Below are 17,771 nucleotides of genomic sequence, written 5' to 3'. Positions count from 1 at the left end.
TACCGTTGGCAAACTCTCTAAAATGAGAGTTTAGCTAAGGTCTTCAGGTTGAGGATACTGATACGGTAAAGACTGTGAACCCACTGCTGAAGTCTTTAGACACTGAAGAGAAAGAGTCATTTAATTTTAATAGCAGGAGAGGGCATGTGACAGATATTTAAAGGCAGATTTTAACAGGGTTCTAATGCCGATTCTGCCAATGACACACTGTTTGAATGTGGATAATTCATGTCCATTTCTGGGAAATTAGAATATCACATTACGTGACCTCTGAGGTTCCTCTTCACAGATCACTTATTTTCATATTACAATGTTCAAAGATGTGATTACCAAAAGAGGAATAAGCGACAAACAAGTGAAGATCAAGAATCAAAGATGAAAACAAAAAGGAAAGAGAAACATAAGGGAAAAGTAAGATGAGATAGGAAAGAAGAAAAGAAAATAGTGACGTGGTCAGTAGTCTTTACCTGCTGAATGTAAGGCCTGCACTCTTTCCAGATACTCATTTATTTTTTCTTGAATATGTTCTAGGCTTGATCCTGCCATCTCAGCATAAATTAAAGCTTGTGCAGCTTCCTAAAAATAAAAAAAGAATTCAAAAGACTCTAACAGATGAATTACAATTTGAATTTTCTATACCACTTTCTAACTCGTGGTTGGTTTCTATGAATGATAAAACAAGAATGTCTTTAAGATACTAGAAATTTTTTTCATAAGATAAATGAATAATATAGTCCTTTACTAAACTTTTTTCAGTTCTCAATGCTCTCAATTTTCTCAGACTGTTGAAACTTTACAAAGTCAAATAGAAGGGGTTGATTTTAAACATTTTCTTAGAATAACTGTGATTTACGTTGTTTTCCTTCTTCTCAGTGCAGTAGGTCAGACGAAACTACCTACTGTGAAAAGGTGATCCGAGTCCTGAGAGCATTAGAACAGACAATACTCATAAATATCAACAAACGATTATAAACGTTAATTGTCTCACTATGGCAAGAAAAGTTTTTTCTCCAAAGAAACCATTGTCAAAGGGGGACACATTTTAAGGCAGGTTTCAGTTGAATGAAAGAAACTTATTTTAATGAAGAACACCTAGATCCATTTTCCGGTTATTCCATGACCTCCTCAGCCAGTCAGGCTGTGCTAGTGAGGAAAAGCCTCCGTTCTCGCCATCACCATTTCAGGAGGGTGACCAGCGCTACCAGAGAGACTCCCCCCAGCACCACCACCTTCCCTGCAGCCATCTAAATGGATGCATTTCAAGGAACCCTAGGTCTCATTAGCTGGATCCAAAGATGCCATCCCTTTTTGAATCCAGTTACTGGAAGAATCATTTCTCTGAACCTACAAAATCAATAAGAAGAGTACAATTTTGATCCAAATGGAAATTGGGGGTAGAAAAGATACGTTTTCCTCAGATCCTGCAGTTCAGATATTTCAAGGGAGGAAAATATAATTGTATATGTAAATACTGTAGCCAGTTTTTTTAACTGTTGGTATCAACTTTATTTTGCTCATTTCATTTACACTTGAACGTGATTTACACTTGAACGTGATTAACAAGGAATCCCAAAGAGAACAGCATGAAGACAGAAAACACTAAATATCTGAAACAGTTTACATAAATAGAAACACCACCACTCTGCTGATTCTCTCAAGGAAAAGAAACTCTTCATAACAACATGCATGTAATTCTAAGCAAAACAAAAGGCACTGCACAGGATTTCCTTTCACTTTAGAAAAAGCTATTTCATATGGCACTACGTTTACTTAGGAACATTTGTCATTATTCCACAAAACTAATAAAACACAGTCCTACTTTTAAAGAAATACCACCAGTATGAAATTGTAAAGAAAAAAAAGTTCAAAAAGAATGACTCTGAAACACAACCGAAGTCTCTAAATACAGGTTGTAAAATGAAAGCAATCAAACATTAATCTGAGAAAAGAAAATTACACATCATTGATAGCATATAGGTTTATGGAAGAAAAATGACTACTTTATTTTCAAGCCTGACATTCTTCCTAAAAGAAAAGGTGACGGTCTTTAGAGGATACAGCTCCCTCCACCGGAGTGGGGATGGGCCACGGCTGGAGCTGGAGAGGTGTGCGTCTGCAAATCCTCAGAATTGGTGAGCAGTGGACCGGGGGGAGGGGGCGGGCTCTAATTCTGGCCTCAGCAATTTATCCATAGGAAATATCACAGAAACGTGTAAAGCGTTAGCTACAAGGATATTATCATGCTGAAGAAACAGAACGCACATTAAAATGGCCAGGAGACTTTGTAAAGAAACGAGGGCATATCCGCATAATGGGATACTATGCATCTAGCCCTTAATATTATTACTGGTAACAGTCATATCGTTAAACTGTTAAAAAATTCGTAATTCTCTTAAAAGTTCAAAAGAAAAGAACAGGTTTAAAAACAGCATAGACAATCGGACCCGTTTGTTTTTTTAAAAAGGTTGTGTACACACACTGACACTGGGGGGATGGCGACGTGCGGAAGTCAAGCACTACGACGCGCAATGCTTTCTTCTTCACTGACTCGCGGCGCTCTCCCGCGTGCTTCCGGCCCGTCTGTGGCGGTGAGCGCACGTCCGCGGAGCCGAGCGCCCTGCCCCACCGCCGCCCTCAGGAGCGTCGAGCCGGGGGATCACCTCCGCCGCGGCGACCGAGCCCCCGACGGGCTGGCGCCTTAGCCCCGCCCCCGGCCAGAGCGGCCCCGCCCCCGGTCCCCGGCCCCGCCCCCGGCCCACCTTGTAGTAAAACACGGCCTCCGCGTAGCGGCCCTCCTGGTCGCGCTGCACCGCTAGCCGCGCGAACTGCACCGCGTCCCGCTCCAGAGCCGCCGAGTCCATGGTCGCCCCGCGCCGGAGCCCTTCTCGCGTCGCCGACCGCCGCGCGCCCAGGGGCCGCGAGAGGTCCCGGGCCGCGAGGAAGGCGAGCCGGAGCTCACTTCCGCCGACTGAGGGAGGACGGCCAACAGCCCACCCCGAGGCTCCCAGCCCGCCGGCACCCTCGCGCCGCGGCCGCCGCACTCCCGACCGGCCCACCGGCCACACTGCGCAGGCGCAGCCGGGCCCGCGCAGGGGTTCTGGGAGCCAAGGCGACTGAGGGAGGCCCCGGCTCGGCGGAGTGCGCGGGCGGTGGGCGGGGCCCGGTTGCGGCGCGCGTGTGCACGTGACCACCAGGGCTCCGGGGATTGGGCAGGCCCAAGCGGCGCCACGTCGGCACGGCCGCGGGCTTCGCCGACCTCTTGACGGAGTTGTGCGAGTGAGGGCTGTTGCTGGCCAGACTGGGAGCGGGCGCGCATGCGCCTCAGGGAGCCTGGTCCCTACTTAGTATCCAGGGACAATGAGCAGCGCTTCCCGCCGTCATCTGAGCTGACTTTTTTAAATCAGGGAAATGAAGTAAGGACATAGCGTCACATTCCCGGCCTCTTCTGAGCTGACTTTTTTAAATGAGGGAAGTGAAGTAAGGACAAAGGGTTCTTAATGTGATACTTTTATAAGGTTTCTAACCATGTGAGTCTTAATCCTGTATACCTCCCCAAGTGTATGGTATTGAGTGAATTGTAGACAAGCAAGGTAATACGTTTTCTTGTGTTCTTATCCTTAGGTTAACTTAATGCTGTCGTCATGACACAATTAGGTGATTATTTGATTAATTTCTTTCTCTCTTTAAGCTCTGACTTCAGCAATACTAATGAAGGAACTTCCCATGTGGCGGAGTGGATAAGAATCTGCCAGCCAGTGCAGGGGACACAGGATGTATTGTAGCCACGCGTTCCAGGAAACAAACTCACCCAGAAGGACAATGCAGATAGTGGAGTGCAGATTATTACACCGAGGGGCCCAAGGCAGAGTCTCCTCTTAGCCAAGAACCCCAACTGACTTTTGTGAAAACCTTATATACCTTAGGCTCAAGCCCACATCCCCAAATTCCTTAAACCTAGTCTGAAAAGTGTTAAAGGAAGATACAATCAGGTCACAGCCATGATTCATAATCAGAAGGGTCAGCTGGTTATACATTGTAGCCTACACCAGTGGGTGCCATAAAGATTATAAAGGTGATTGACTACGGTAGGGGATTGTTACATTCTTTTTGGCGATGGGGAATCTTGGTATGGAATCTGGTGTTTATCAGTACGGGAGGCCAGTTCAGCCGTAGGTATATGTTATGCCCATAGCTACCAGGCACATAGTCCAAAGCTGACTGAAAGTGCAAGATGGAGTTTCCTTCTTTTTCAAGATGGAGTCAGCACCTGCCTGTTCCTCTCCTCCTTCAGTAACACTGGTTGAGAAAGACCCCACATGCTGGGGAAAAACTAAGCTGGTGTGCCACAACTACTGAAACCCAGTTGGTATCTAAAGCCTGTACTCCACAGCAAGAGAGCCACCGCAATGAGAAGCCCTAGCACTGCAACTGAAGAGAAGTCCCTGCTCACTGCAACTAGAGGAAATTCTTGCCAAGCAACGAAGACGCAGCGTGGCCAAAAAACAAATAAATACATAACAACAACAAAAACGAAAGACACCATGATGTGAACAAAACTCAAAATTCACCGTACGTCAAAGAAGCAAGATGTGCGAGAACAGACTGTGTTACTTTGTTTACAAGGAACACCGGCAAAGACAAATCTTACCAATAATGTGAGAAGTTGTTAGGGAACAGTTGACCAACACTGCCTGCCCTGACTGGACATCATAATAACACCTTAAGTCTCCTACCTCGGGATGCTTCAAAGAACATAAAGCCAAAGAAGGGCCCAAAACCAACCTGGGGAAAACCAAGGAGGGGCCAAGAACGGGAGAAATGTGTGTTAGTCGCTTCAGTTGCATCTGACTCTTTGTGACCCCTTGGACTGTAGCCCGCCAGGCTCCTCTGTCCATGGATTCTCCAGGCGAGAATACCGGAGTGGTTTGCCATTTCCACCTCCAAAGAAGGGGAGAAGAGACCAGTCCATTAAATCTCTTGCCAACCTCCCAGACTCTCTCATGCTGGAAATCATTTTGATTGAGCGATGCACATGCCATCGGGAAGGGCCCTGCATCAGACTGAATGAGGACATGAGCAAGATGACTGGCCAGAGACAATCCCAACTCACCTAACCCCACCCACTGTAAAACTTGAGACTGCAAACCACAAGGCAGAGCAGTTCTCCTAGTCTCCCTTACACTGTTGCTCTCCACTCCAGCGTCACTTTTCAATAAAGTCTTTTGCTTTGTCAGTACTGTAGCTCCTTGGACAATTCATTTGAGTCTTAGACAAGGGCCCACTCTCAGGCCCTCAAAGAGGTCCCATCCAGTGACAAAATCACATCAGTGATTGAGAAGGGATAAGGGAAACTTTGGATATAAGGGGAATGTTTTATGTCTTACTGGTGGGTGATGTCAAAAGTTATATCCATTTGTTAAAAATCGACCACACTGTACATTTTAAATGTGTGCTTTAGCTGTCCCTTCATGTTTACTGAAGTTAATAACTATCTTATTGGACTGTTGTAAAGAGCACACGTGGAGAATTTGACTCTGCTTGGCACAAAGATGGTTCCTGTCATTGGCTACAACAGTTTTATAACTGAGCAGGGATGGTTTCTGTCTTCACCAGTTTTATCCCAGAATTAAGTCCAAGCTTTTGTCCGGTGCAAGTGTTGAATAAGTATTTCAAAATGTTGAGTGAATGAACTCCCCTACTGAATATACTCAATGTGCCCTTTCCCATCTTGAGTTTGAACAACGATATAGAAATTCCCTAACACAGGATAGAGGGTCCTTCAGAACAGGAGCTCAGAGTGAGTTCCCAAGATATCTGCAGCCACTGTCTTGTAGAAACTGATGCCCAAGTTACAGCAGATGAATGCAGTTTTAACTGCTCATAGAGGAGTGTGTCTAGTCCCCCCTGCCCTCATCTCAGCTTACGGAACTCCAGCTCACCTTGCAGGGGGCTTTTCTAGCTTTCTCAGGCAGTTGTGATCCCTCTTGGTACCCTCTCGTTTACTCCCTTATTCCTTGTTGATTTATTCACTGAACATTGAACACCTGCTTGATGCCAGGCATGGAGTGACACAATTGAAGAGACAAAGACAGAGAGAGTAAGATAAAGCTGGGTAAAAGGGAGTCAAAAGTATCTGCAGTCTTTAGCAACTTTTAGACTTCCAATCCATGAACATGGTAAACCTCTGTGTGTATTCTGGTCATCTCTTACTGTTCTCGGCAGTGTTCCATAGGGCACAAGTCTTACATATCCATCTTTGGACAGATTTACCTCTTAAGCATTTCATATTTCTAATGCTATTTTAAATGGCATTTTTAGTTTCAATTTCCAATTGTTTTTGCTAGTATATAGGGAAAGAGTTGATATTTTTACATTTACCTTATGTTCTGCAATCATGGATTGTCTAGAGTGCTGTGGTGGAGCCTCATCACAGCTGCCTCCAGGGAACATCTCCCAGGATGTCCTTCCTCTATTACTTCCACATGCTCCATCAGGTCTGTCTGTGACATTTACCAGGGCAGAATTTGTTCAATGTTAAGCACTCAGTAGTGCTTGGTCAAAATGTGCTCCTCCTGCAGTGGGAGTCCCCACCCTCCCCAGAGCTGGGAGAGACCCAGAGAGAGGGGTGAGCTCCAGAAGACTGATCACAACCCTGCTCAGGAAGCCCATGCTGTTGTTGAATCCCTGGCTCCCTTCCTACACACACTTCACAGGTGGAGGCATCCTTGTGAAATCCAGGCTTGCAGAGGCTTTTGGAAACATCACCATCTGAACTACTGTAGAAGACAGAGTAATGTAGTAGTAAAAATGTAATAGTAATAGCAGCAGCAACAGTAGTAGTAATAGTAGTACTATTGCTCTTTTTAAAGCTGCCAGCTCAGTAATGGTAACGTGTTACTTCAGTCAACAAATAGTAAGAATTCTGTTGGCCACACAACTGGGGTTAAAACAAAATGGCTCAAACAGCTTACCCTGTAGTGCATAAACCAACAGTTCACACAGCCTTTAGTAACTGCTGAGAGAGGGGTAAGTTGGGGGCTGGGAGGCCCAGAGCAGCAGCACTCAAATCAGCCCAGGGGGCCCTCGCACCATGTCCCAGAGGGAGGGGTGCTTGAGTTTGTCAACTGAAAATATAATGCAGGAGGCTGTGAATGAGAATAGAGTTTATCTAGTGACTTAGCAGGAGCAGCAGCAGCAGGGTTTTGTTTAGTGTGGCCACCTCCATGAATGTCTTCACTGGATCTTCTAGATAACTTGCTGCAGTTTCTACATTAGCTCTTGTGGTTTCTTCTTGCACTTCTATATTATGGAGACGGCTTCTTTCCTTAAACCTCATGAACCAACCTCTGCTAACTTCAAACTTATCTTCTGCAGCCTCCTTGCCTCTCTCAGCCTTCCCAGAATTGAAGAGAGTTGGGGGTCCTGCTCTGGATCAGGCTTTGGTTTAAGGGAATGTGGTGGCTGGTTTGCTCTTCTATCCAGACCACTCAGACTCTCTCCATACCAGCAATAAGGCTTTCATTTTCTTATCATTGGTGTGTTCACTGGTGCAGCACTTTTCATTTCCTTCAAGAACTTTCCATTTGTATTCATGCACAACTTGGTTAACTATTTGGCTCCATGAAAGTGAAAGTGTTAGTTGTGTATGACTCTTTGTGACCCCATGGACTGTAGCCCGCCAAGCCTGTCAGGCTCCTCCCTCCATGGGATTTTCCAGGTAAGAATACTGGAGTAGATTGCCATTTCCTTCTCCAGGGGAACTTCCTGACCCAGGGATCGAACCTGGGTCTCCTGCATTGCAGGCCGACTCTTTACCATCTGAGCCACCAGGGAAGCTTTTGGCCAGTCTGGGCTGTCGATATGCTTTTCTCAGTGAGCTGAATCATTTCTAGCATTTGATTTAAAATGAAGATGTGTGACTCTTCCTTTTACTTGAACACTTAGAGGCCATTGCAGGGCTGTTATCTGGCTTAATTTCAATACTGTTGAGGCCTGAGGAGAGGAGGAGAGAGCAGTCAGAACATACACATTTATGCGTTAAGCTCACCTCCCCTGGTGGCTCAGACAGTAAAGCGTCTGTCTACAATGCCGGAGACCTGGGTTTGATCCCTGGGTCAGAAAGATCCCCTGGAGAAGGAAATGGCAATCCACTCCAGTACTATTGCCCGGAAAATCCCATAGACAGAGGAGCCTGGTGGGCTACAGTCCATGGGGTTGCAAAGAGTCGGACACGACTGAGCGACTTCACTTTCACTTTCACCACCTTATATGGGCACAGTTCTTGGCACCCCTGAAATTACAATAGTAACATCAAAGATCACTGATCACAGGTCAGTCACTATGACAGATATAATGAGAAAGTTCATAATATTGGGAGAATTACCAGAATGTGACAGAGACACCGAGTGAGCAGATGCTGTTGGAGAAATGGTGCTGATGGACTCGCTCAATGCAGGGTTGTCACAAACCTTCAATTGTTAAAAAAAAAAAAAAAATCCACTATCTGTGAAGTGTAATGAAATGAGGTCTACCTATATTGGAAAAAAGAAGTAATGTCCTTTCCTACAAATAGTATCCTGTGACCTCCCACAGAGAAAGAGCAAAACCATCTCTTTTTGCTGGCTCCTGTTTCCTGGCTACAGTTGCACACGAGTATGATCAGGGACCAGTTTTTCAAATCACTGACAGATTGAGGACACTGGAAGTAGAAAAGAGAACAAAAGATTCCAGGGGAAAATTGTACAAAATGAGCTTAATTTTCCAACAAATGTGATTACTTTGGTCCATTTGAAATATTAAGCTTGAGCATATAAAATTGCCATTTTTGTAGGTCAAAAACAGTTGAATATCTGCTGAAATCTTCAATTTCCTATCGTTCAACCTGATTATACATACATATTCTAATAATTTTTATATCCCCAAATGTATATATAGCTCAGTTATATCTGTATAATTATATATCTTAAATATATTTTAATTATATACCCATATCTTAATTTTTTATATAACCTAACTATAAATTAATTATATATTAGTTGAGTATATATGTAATTTACATATTATATGTAATATATTTTATATCTTAATTATATATTCTAATCAAATGTATACCTAAAATTAGAAAATATACATCTATTACACACAATTAGAAGAAAGACAAAATTAGAATATGTATGTATATATATATTTCATATATACAGAAGTATACAGATAGCCTAATTCTGTCTTCTAATTTTTTCTTTATTCTAATTTTAAGATATATCCTAACTATATATACGTGCCCTCATATCTCCTAGTTTTAGATCATCTTAATATTATACACATCCTAATTACACGCATATACACTCAGATGATCCTGAATTTGAAGTCTGGTTGGTAATGAAAATTGAGAAAGGGCTTATGTGGACACAGCAGTACATTGCCATCTCACCAAACAAACAAATTCGTTAAGAACTAAAAACCAAAAACCAAACAAGAAGGGTTTGTAGGACAATTTATCCTGTTAATCTCAAAGCATTACCAGCCACGATGGATTTGTGAATGTATAAGACCACACTGCCCCCTTGTGCCTTCATGTGGTACTGCAGCTGTTTGGAGGTTAACCACACAGATATTTATGGTTACTGATTTACTCTTTCCTTTTTTTTTTTTTTAAATTGTTAAACTACCACACAATTGCACTCATCTCACACGCTAGTAAAGTAATGCTCAAAATTCTCCAAGCCAGGCTTCAGCAATACATGAACCGTGAACTTCCATATGTTCAAGCTGGTTTTAGAAAAGGCAGAGGAACCAGAGATCAAATTGCCAACATCTGCTGGATCATCGAAAAAGCAAGAGAGTTCCAGAAAAACATCTATTTCTGCTTTATTGACTATGCCAAAGCCTTTGACTGTGTGGATCACAATAAACTGTGGAAAATTCTGAAAGAAATGGGAATATCAGACCACCTGACCTGCCTCTTGAGAAATGTGTATGCAGGTCAGGAAGCAACAATTAGAACTGGACATGGAACAATAGACTGGTTCCAAATAGGAAAAGGAGTACGTCAAGGCTGTATATTGTCACCCTGCTTATTTAACTTCTATGCAGAGTACATCATGAGAAACGCTGGTATGGAAGAAGCACAAGCTGGAATCAAGATTTCTGGGAGAAATATCAATAACCTCAGATATGCAGATGACACCACCCTTATGGCAGAAAGTGAAGAGGAACTAAAAAGCCTCTTGATGCAAGTGAAAGAGGAGAGTGAAAAAGTTGGCTTAAAGTTCAACATTCAGAAAACGAAGATCATGGCATCTGGTCCCATCACTTCATGGGAAATAGGTGGGGAAACAGTGGAAACAGTGTCAGACTTTATCTTTTTGGGCTCCAAAATCACTGCAGATGGTGACTGCAGCCATGAAATTAAAAGACGCTTACTCCTTGGAAGAAAAGTTATGACCAACCTAGACAGCATATTAAAAAGCAGAGACCATTACTTTGCCAACAAAGGTCCGTCTAGTCAAGGCTATGGTTTTCCCAGTGGTCATGTATGGAAGCGAGAGTTGGACTGTGAAGAAAGCTGAGTGCTGAAGAATTGATGCTTTTGAACTGTGGTGTTGGAGAAGACTCTTGAGAGTCCCTTGGACTGCAAGGAGATCCAACCAGTCCATTCTAGAGGAGATCAGCCCTGGGTATTCTTTGGAAGGACTGATGCTAAAGCTGAAACTCCAGTACTTTGGCCACCTCATGTGAAGAGTTGATTCATTGGAAAAGACTCTGATGCTGGGAGGGATAGGGGGCAGAAGGAGAAGGGGATGACAGAGGATGAGATGGCTGGATGGCATCACTGACTCGATGGACGTGAGTTTGAATGACCTCCAGGAGTTGGTGATGGACAGGGAGGCCAGGCGTGCTGCGATTCATGGGATTGCAAAGAGTCGGACACGACTGAGCGACTGAACTGAAATGAACTGGTGTTGTTCAGTCTCGAAGTCATGTCCAACTCTTTGTGACTCCATGGACTGCAGCACACCAGCTTTTCCTGACCTTCACTACCTCCAGAGTTAGCTCAAACTCATGTCCACTGAGTCAGTGATGCTGTCCAAACATCTCATCCTCTGTCGCCCCTTCTCCTCCTGCCCTCAGTCTTTCCCATTATCAGGGTCTTTTCCAGTGAATCAGATCTTTGAATCAGGTGGCCAAAGTATTGGAGCTTCAGCTTCAGCATCAGTCCTTCCAATGGATTCAGGGTTGATTTCCTTTGGGTTGACTAGTTGGATCTCCTTGCTGTGCAAGGGACTCTCAAGAGTCTTCTCCAGCATGACGATTCGAAAGCAAAGTTCTTCCGTGCTCAGTCTTCTTTATGGTCCAACTTTCACATCCATCCATAACTACTGGAAAAACCATAGCTTTGACTAGATGGACCTTTGTCAACAAAATAATGTCTGTTTTTTAATATGCTGTCTAGGCTGGTCATGGCTTTTCTTCCAAGGAGCAAGCGTCTTAATTTCATGGCTGCAGTCACAGTCCGCAGTGATTTTGGAGCCCAAGAAGATAAAACCTGTCACTCTTTCCACTTTTCACCCATTCATTTGCCATGAAGTGATGGGCCCAGATGGCTTGAGCTCAGATTTTTAAATGTTGAATTTTAAGACAGCTTTTCCACTCTCCTCTTTCACTCTCATCAACAGGCTCTTTTGTTCTTCTTCACTCTCTGCTGTTAGAAGGGTTTCATCTAACTGTCTGAGGTTATTGATATTTCTCTCCCTGCAATCTTGATCCCGGCATCTGATTCATTCAGCCCAACATTTCGCATGATGTACTCTGCATAGAAGTTGAATAAGCAGGGTAACAACAGTGTTATCACCTTGTGACAGCCTTGACATACTCCTTTTCCAGTTTTCAACCAGTCTGTCACTCCATGTCTCGTTCTAACTGTTGCTTCTTGACCTGCATACAGGTTTCTAAGAAGACAGGTAGGGTGGTCTGGTAATCCCATCTCTTTCAGAATTTTCCACATTTTGCTGTGATCCACACGGTGAAAGTCTTTAGCATAGACAATGAATTCTTCGAATTCTCTTTCTTTTTCTATGATCCAATGGATGTTGTCAATTTGATCTCTGGTTCCTCTGCCTTTACTAAATTCCAGCTTGGCCGTCTGGAAGTTCTTGGTTCACATACTGTTGAAGCCTCAGTTCAGTTCAGTTCAGTTATTCAGTCGTGTCCGACTCTTTGCAACCCCATGAATTGCAGCACACCAGGCCTCCCCGTCCATCACCATCTCCCGGAGTTCACTCAAACTCACGTCCATCGAGTCAGTGATGCCATTCAGCCATCTCATCCCCTGTCGTCCCCTTCTCCTCCTGCCCCCAATCCCTCCCAGCATCAGAGTCTTTTCCAATGAGTCAACTCTTCACATGAGGTGGCCAAAGTACTGGAGTTTCAGCTTTAGCATCAGTCCTTCCAAAGAATACCCAGGGCTGATCTCCTCTAGAATGGACTGGTTGGATCTCCTTGCAGTCCAAGGGACTCTCAAGAGTCTTCTCCAACACCACAGTTCAAAAGCATCGATTCTTCAGTGCTCAGCCTTCTTCACAGTCCAACTCTCACATCCATACATGACCACTGGAAAAACCATAGCCTTGACTAGACGGACCTTTGTTGGCAAAGTAATGCCTCTGCTTTTCAATATGCTATCTAGGTTGGTCATAACTTTTCTTCCAAGGAGTAAGCGTCTTTTAATTTCATGGCTGCAGTCACCATCTGCAGCGATTTTGAATTTTGAGCATTAGCTTGCTAGCATGTGAAGTGAGTACAATTGTATATTAGTTTGAACGTTCTTTGGCATTGCCTTTCTTTGGAATTGGAAAGAAAAGTGACCTTTTCCAGTCCTGTGGTGCTTGCTGAGTTTTCCAAATTTGCTGGCATATTGAGTGCAGCACTATCTGTGGTTCAGTTTAGTTCAGTTCAGTCACTCAGTTTTGTCCAACTCTTTGCGACCCCATGGACTGCAGCATGCCAGGCTTCCCTGACCATCACCAACTCCTGGAGCTTACTCAAACTCATGTCCATCAAACCGAGTCGGTGATGCCATCCAACCATCTCATCCTCTGTCGTCCCCTTCTCCTCTTGCCTTCAATCTTGCCCAGCATCAGGGTCTTTTCCACTGAGTTAGTTCTTCGCATCAGGTGGCCAAAAGTATTGAAGTTTCAGCTTCAGCATCTGTCCTTCCAATGAATATTCAGGACTGATTTCCTTTAGAATGGACTGGCTGGATCTCTTTGCATTCCAAGGGACTCTCAAGAGTCTTCTCCAGCACCACAGTTCAAAAGCATCAATTCTTCAGCACTCAGATTTCTTTATAGTCCAACTCACAACCATACGTGACTACAGAAAAAAACCATAGCCTTGACTACATGGATCTTTGTTGGCAAAGTAATGTCTATGCTTTTTAATATGCCATCTAGGTTGGTCATAACTTTTCTTCCAAGGAGTAAGCGTCTTTTAATTTCATGGCTGCAGTCACTCCAATCTGCAGTGATTTTGGAGCCCCAAAAAGTAAAGTCTGACACTGTTTCCATCGTTTCCCCATCTATTTGCCATGAAGTGATGGGCCCAGATGCTGTGATCTTAGTTTTCTGAATGTTGAGCTTTAAGCCAACTTTTTCACTCTCCTCTTTCACTTTCATTAGGAGGCTATTTAGTTCTTCCCTTTCTGCCATTAGGTTGGTGTTATCTGCATATCTGAGGTTATTGATATTTACCTGGCAATTTTGATTCTAGCTTGTGCTTCATCCAGCCCAGCATTTCTCATGATGTACTCTGCATAGAAGTTAAATAAGCAGGGTGACAATATACAGTCTTGATGGACTCCTTTTCCAATTTGGAACCAATCTGTTTTTCCATGTCCAATTCTGTTTCTTCTTGACCTGCATACAGATTTCTCAAGAGGCAGATCAGGTATTCTGGTATTCCCATCTCTTTAAGAATTTCCCACAGTTTGTGGTGATCTATACAGTCAAAGTCTTAGGCATAGTCAATAAAACAGAAGTATATGTTTTTCTGGAACTCTCTTGCTTTTTTGATAATCCAACAGACATTGGCAGTTTGATCTTTGGTTCCTCTGCCTTTTTTAAAAACAGCTTGAGCATCTGGAAGTTCACAGTTCATGTACTGTTGAAGCCTGGCTTAGAGAATTTAGAGCATTAATTCCCTAGCGTGTGAGATGAGTGCAATTGTGTGATAATTTGAGCATTGTTTGGCATTGCCTTTCTTTGGGATTGGAATGAAAACTGACCTTTTCTAGTCCTGTGGCTACTGCTGAGATTTCCAAATATGCTGGCATATTGAGTGTAGCACTTTCACAGCATCGTCTTTTAGAATTTGAAATAGCTCAACTGGAATTCCATCACCTCCACTAGCTTTGTTCGTAGTGATGCTTTCTAAGGTTCACTTGACTTCACATTCCAGGATGTCTGGTTCTAGGTAAGTGATCAGACCTTGTGATTATCTGGGTCGTGAAGATCTTTTTTGTATAGTTCTCCTGTGTATTCTTGCCACCTCTTCTTAATATCTTCTGCTTCTGATAGATCCCTACCATTTCCGTCCCTTATTGAGCCCATCTTTACATGAAATGTTCCCTTGGTATCTCTAATTTTCTTGAAGAGATCTCTAGTCTTTCCTATTCTATTGTTTTCCTCTATTTCTTTGCACTGATCACGGAGGAAGGCTTTCTTATCTCTCCTTGCTATTCTTTGGAACTCTGCATTCAAATGGTATATCTTTCCTTTTCTCCTTTGCCTTTTGCTTCTCTTCTTTGCACAGCTTTTTGTAAGTCCTCCTCAGACAGCCATTTTGCATTTTTGCATCTCTTTTTATTGGGGATGGTTTTAATCCCTGTCTCCTGTACAATGTCACTAACCTCCAGTTATCTGTGGTTATCTGAATTATTAAAACCTTTTTTGTGTACTTCTGTATATTCTTGCCACCTCTTCTTAATACCTTCTGCTTCTTTTAGGTCCTTGCTTTTCTGTCCTTTGTTGTGCCCATCTTTGCATGAAATGTTCTCTTGGTATCTCTAATTTTCTTGAATGGATCTCTAGTCTTTCCCATTCTATTGTTTTCTTCTATTCATTGCATTGCTCAGTTAAGAAGGCTTTCTTATCTCTCCTTGCTGTTCTCTGAACTCTGCATTCGGTTCAGTATATCCTTTCCCTCCTCCTTTGCCTTTTGCTTCTCTTCTTTCCCCAGCTATTTGTAAAGCCTTCTCAGACAACCATTTTGCCTTCTTGCATTTCTTTTTCTTCGGGATGGTTTTGGTCACTGCCTCCTATACAATGTTATGAACCCTCATCCATAGTTCTTCAGGCACTTTGTCTATCAGATCTAATCTCTTGAATCTATTCTTCATTCAACTTAGATCATACCTGAATGGCCCAGTGGTTTCCCCCACTTTCTTCAATTTAAGTCTGAAGTTTGCAATAAGGAGCTTATGATCTGAGCCCCAGTTAGCTCCTGTTTTTTTTTTTTTTTTTTTTTTTTGCTGACTGTATAGAGCTTCTCCATATTTGGCTGCAAAGAATATAATCAATCTGATTTTGGTATTGATCATCTGCTGATGTCCGTGTGTAGAGTCTTCTCTTGTGTTGTTGGAAGAAGGTGTTTGCCATGACCAGTGTGGTCTCTTGACAAAACCCTGTTAGCCTTTGCCCTGCTTCATTTTGTATTCTTAGATCAAACCTGCCTGTTACTCCAGGTATCTCCTGACTTCCCACTTTTGCATTCCAATCTTCTGTGATGAAAAGGACATCTTTTTTTTTGGTGTTAGTTCTAGAATGGGTTGTAGGTCTTCATAGAACTGTTCAATTTCAGCTTCTTCTGCATCAGTGGTTGGGGCGTAGACTTGGATTACTGTGATGTTGAATGGTTTGCTTTGGAAACAACCTGAGATAATTTTGTTGTTTTTGAGATTTCACCGAAGTACTTCAGACTCTTTTGTTGACCATGAGTGCTACTCCATTTCTTCTAAGGGATTCTTGCCCACAGTAGTAAATATCGTGGCCATCCGAATTAAATTCATCCATTCCCATCTATTTTAGTTCACTGATTCCTAAAATGTCGATGTTCATCTTGCCACGTCCTGCTTGATCACGTTCAATGTACCTTGTTTCATGGATCCAACATTCCAGGTTCCTACACAATATTGTTCTTTACAGCAATGGACTATACTTTCACCAATAGACACCTCTACAACTGAGTGTTTTCTTCTTTGGTCCAGCCTCTTCATTCTTTCTGGAGCTCTTTCTCCACTCTTGCCCAGGAGCACCTGCACACTACTGATCTAGGGGGTCATCTTCTGGGTCATCTTCTGGTGGCAGTCTTTGGGGATCTTTCTCTCTGTGCTATAATATTTTGCTATTGTATCATTCTATGACTTAATTATTAATAATCATTACTACTCTTTGCCTTTCATACTGTTCGTGGGGTTCTTGTTGAAAGATTACTGATGGTTTGCCTTTCCATTCTCCAGTTTACCACGTTTTAAAAAAAATCATTTTATTTATTTATTTTTGGCTGAGGCGTGTCTTCGTTGCTGTGCGGGCTTTTCTCTAACTGCAGTATGCGGGCTTCTCACTGCGGTGGCTTCTCTCGTTGCATGGCACAGGCTGTAGCATGCCTCAGTAGCTGTGGCTCCCAGGCCTCAGAGCACAGGCTCAGTAGCTGGGGCTCATGGCCTTAGTTGCTCCGCAGCATGTAGGATCTTCCCGGATCAGGGGTCAAAACTGTCTCCTGCACTGCCCGGGGAGCCCTGATTTACTCTTTCAACAAACGTTCTCTTAAAATGCTGACCAGGATCCCTAAAGAGCACAGTGATTCACAGTGCCAAGCCTCCTTGGAGCTCTATGGGGCTTGCAGCTCCATCTGTGAGGCAAGAAGGAGAGATGAGAAGCAGGCTGGGAGTGGACGTCTGAGTTGGAGAGTAGGTTCCTCTCCTAACTGGAGCTGTCACTGCTCAGCTCTAGGCAGTTCAAGGCAATATGGTCACAGAACTTTTTTTTTAACAAGAGAAGCCAGAAATTCGAAATTGAGTGTTAAAAGATCCCTGACCTTTAAATGAGCACAAATTCTGACATGAGTCAACAGTGGAGGTCTGCAGCTACCTCGGGCCACGTCTTGCCATTTTGATCCTCTGGCCTGTACTTTGTTCTTCTTCATAATTTTAGGGTCTCAGGGAGGAGGCAGGTGACTGCTGTCGGCTGTGGATGCAATAACGTGTAGAAATGGGAACAGGCTTCTTCTCACAGGGACTTTGGCCTCCCAGGGGAGACAGACTCCAATAAAAAAAAAATCCACTTGTGAATAAACAGTTACAGGTGGAGAGGAATACCCCAAAGGTAGTAACTCCATCCTGTAAGAGCTTATGAAAAAGAAACTGACCCAGGCTTGGTGGTCAGCAAAGGCGGGCCTCCAGAAAGAGGGGCCAGCTTGTACTGCGACCCTGAGACAAGACTGAACAGGATGGAGGAGCAGGCCAGTGTGGCCAGAGCAGAGACTGTGAGAGGGTCACAATGCAGAGAGTCCAGGGAGGTGGCAAGCAGCAGGGGCTGGCACATGGGGCCTTGTTGGCCAAGCTAAGGGTTTGGATTCTATCTCAACCCTAGGGACACCGTTATGGGCTACTAGACCCCATTTCAGTTTCTGAGTTGCTTTATCGAGGAATTTCAGTTATTTGTATGGATTGATATTTCACTGACTTTTCTTCTTCATTAAGTTGTTCCAAAGAACCA

General features: G+C 43.5%; 1 protein-coding gene and 1 long non-coding RNA gene across 4 annotated transcripts in view; one reads left to right on the top strand and one right to left on the bottom strand.

Annotated features, from left to right (window-relative positions):
• Positions 1-3,066, bottom strand: part of CAPN7 (calpain 7) — a 51,990-nt gene extending 48,924 nt beyond the window's left edge. The window contains exons 1-2 of one of the 3 annotated variants that reach the window (XM_059886796.1): positions 2,760-3,066; positions 468-576 (exon numbers count right to left, since the gene is read on the bottom strand). In XM_059886796.1, coding sequence (XP_059742779.1) covers positions 468-576; positions 2,760-2,861 — 211 coding nt within the window. In that variant the 5' untranslated portion in view covers positions 2,862-3,066. 3 annotated transcript variants of the gene reach the window in all.
• A 100-nt stretch (positions 3,067-3,166) lies between these two features.
• LOC112448103 (uncharacterized) lies at positions 3,167-5,236 on the top strand. Its single transcript, XR_003036500.2, has 2 exons — positions 3,167-3,590; positions 3,689-5,236. It is a non-coding gene; the product is annotated as an uncharacterized lncRNA (long non-coding RNA).
• Positions 5,237-17,771: the final 12,535 nt, after the last annotated feature.

Source organism: Bos taurus, chromosome 1 (assembly GCF_002263795.3).
Source record: "Bos taurus isolate L1 Dominette 01449 registration number 42190680 breed Hereford chromosome 1, ARS-UCD2.0, whole genome shotgun sequence".
Taxonomy (NCBI): domain Eukaryota; kingdom Metazoa; phylum Chordata; class Mammalia; order Artiodactyla; family Bovidae; genus Bos; species Bos taurus.
Note: the sequence above shows the minus strand (reverse complement) of the source record. Positions and strands in the feature narration are given on the sequence as shown.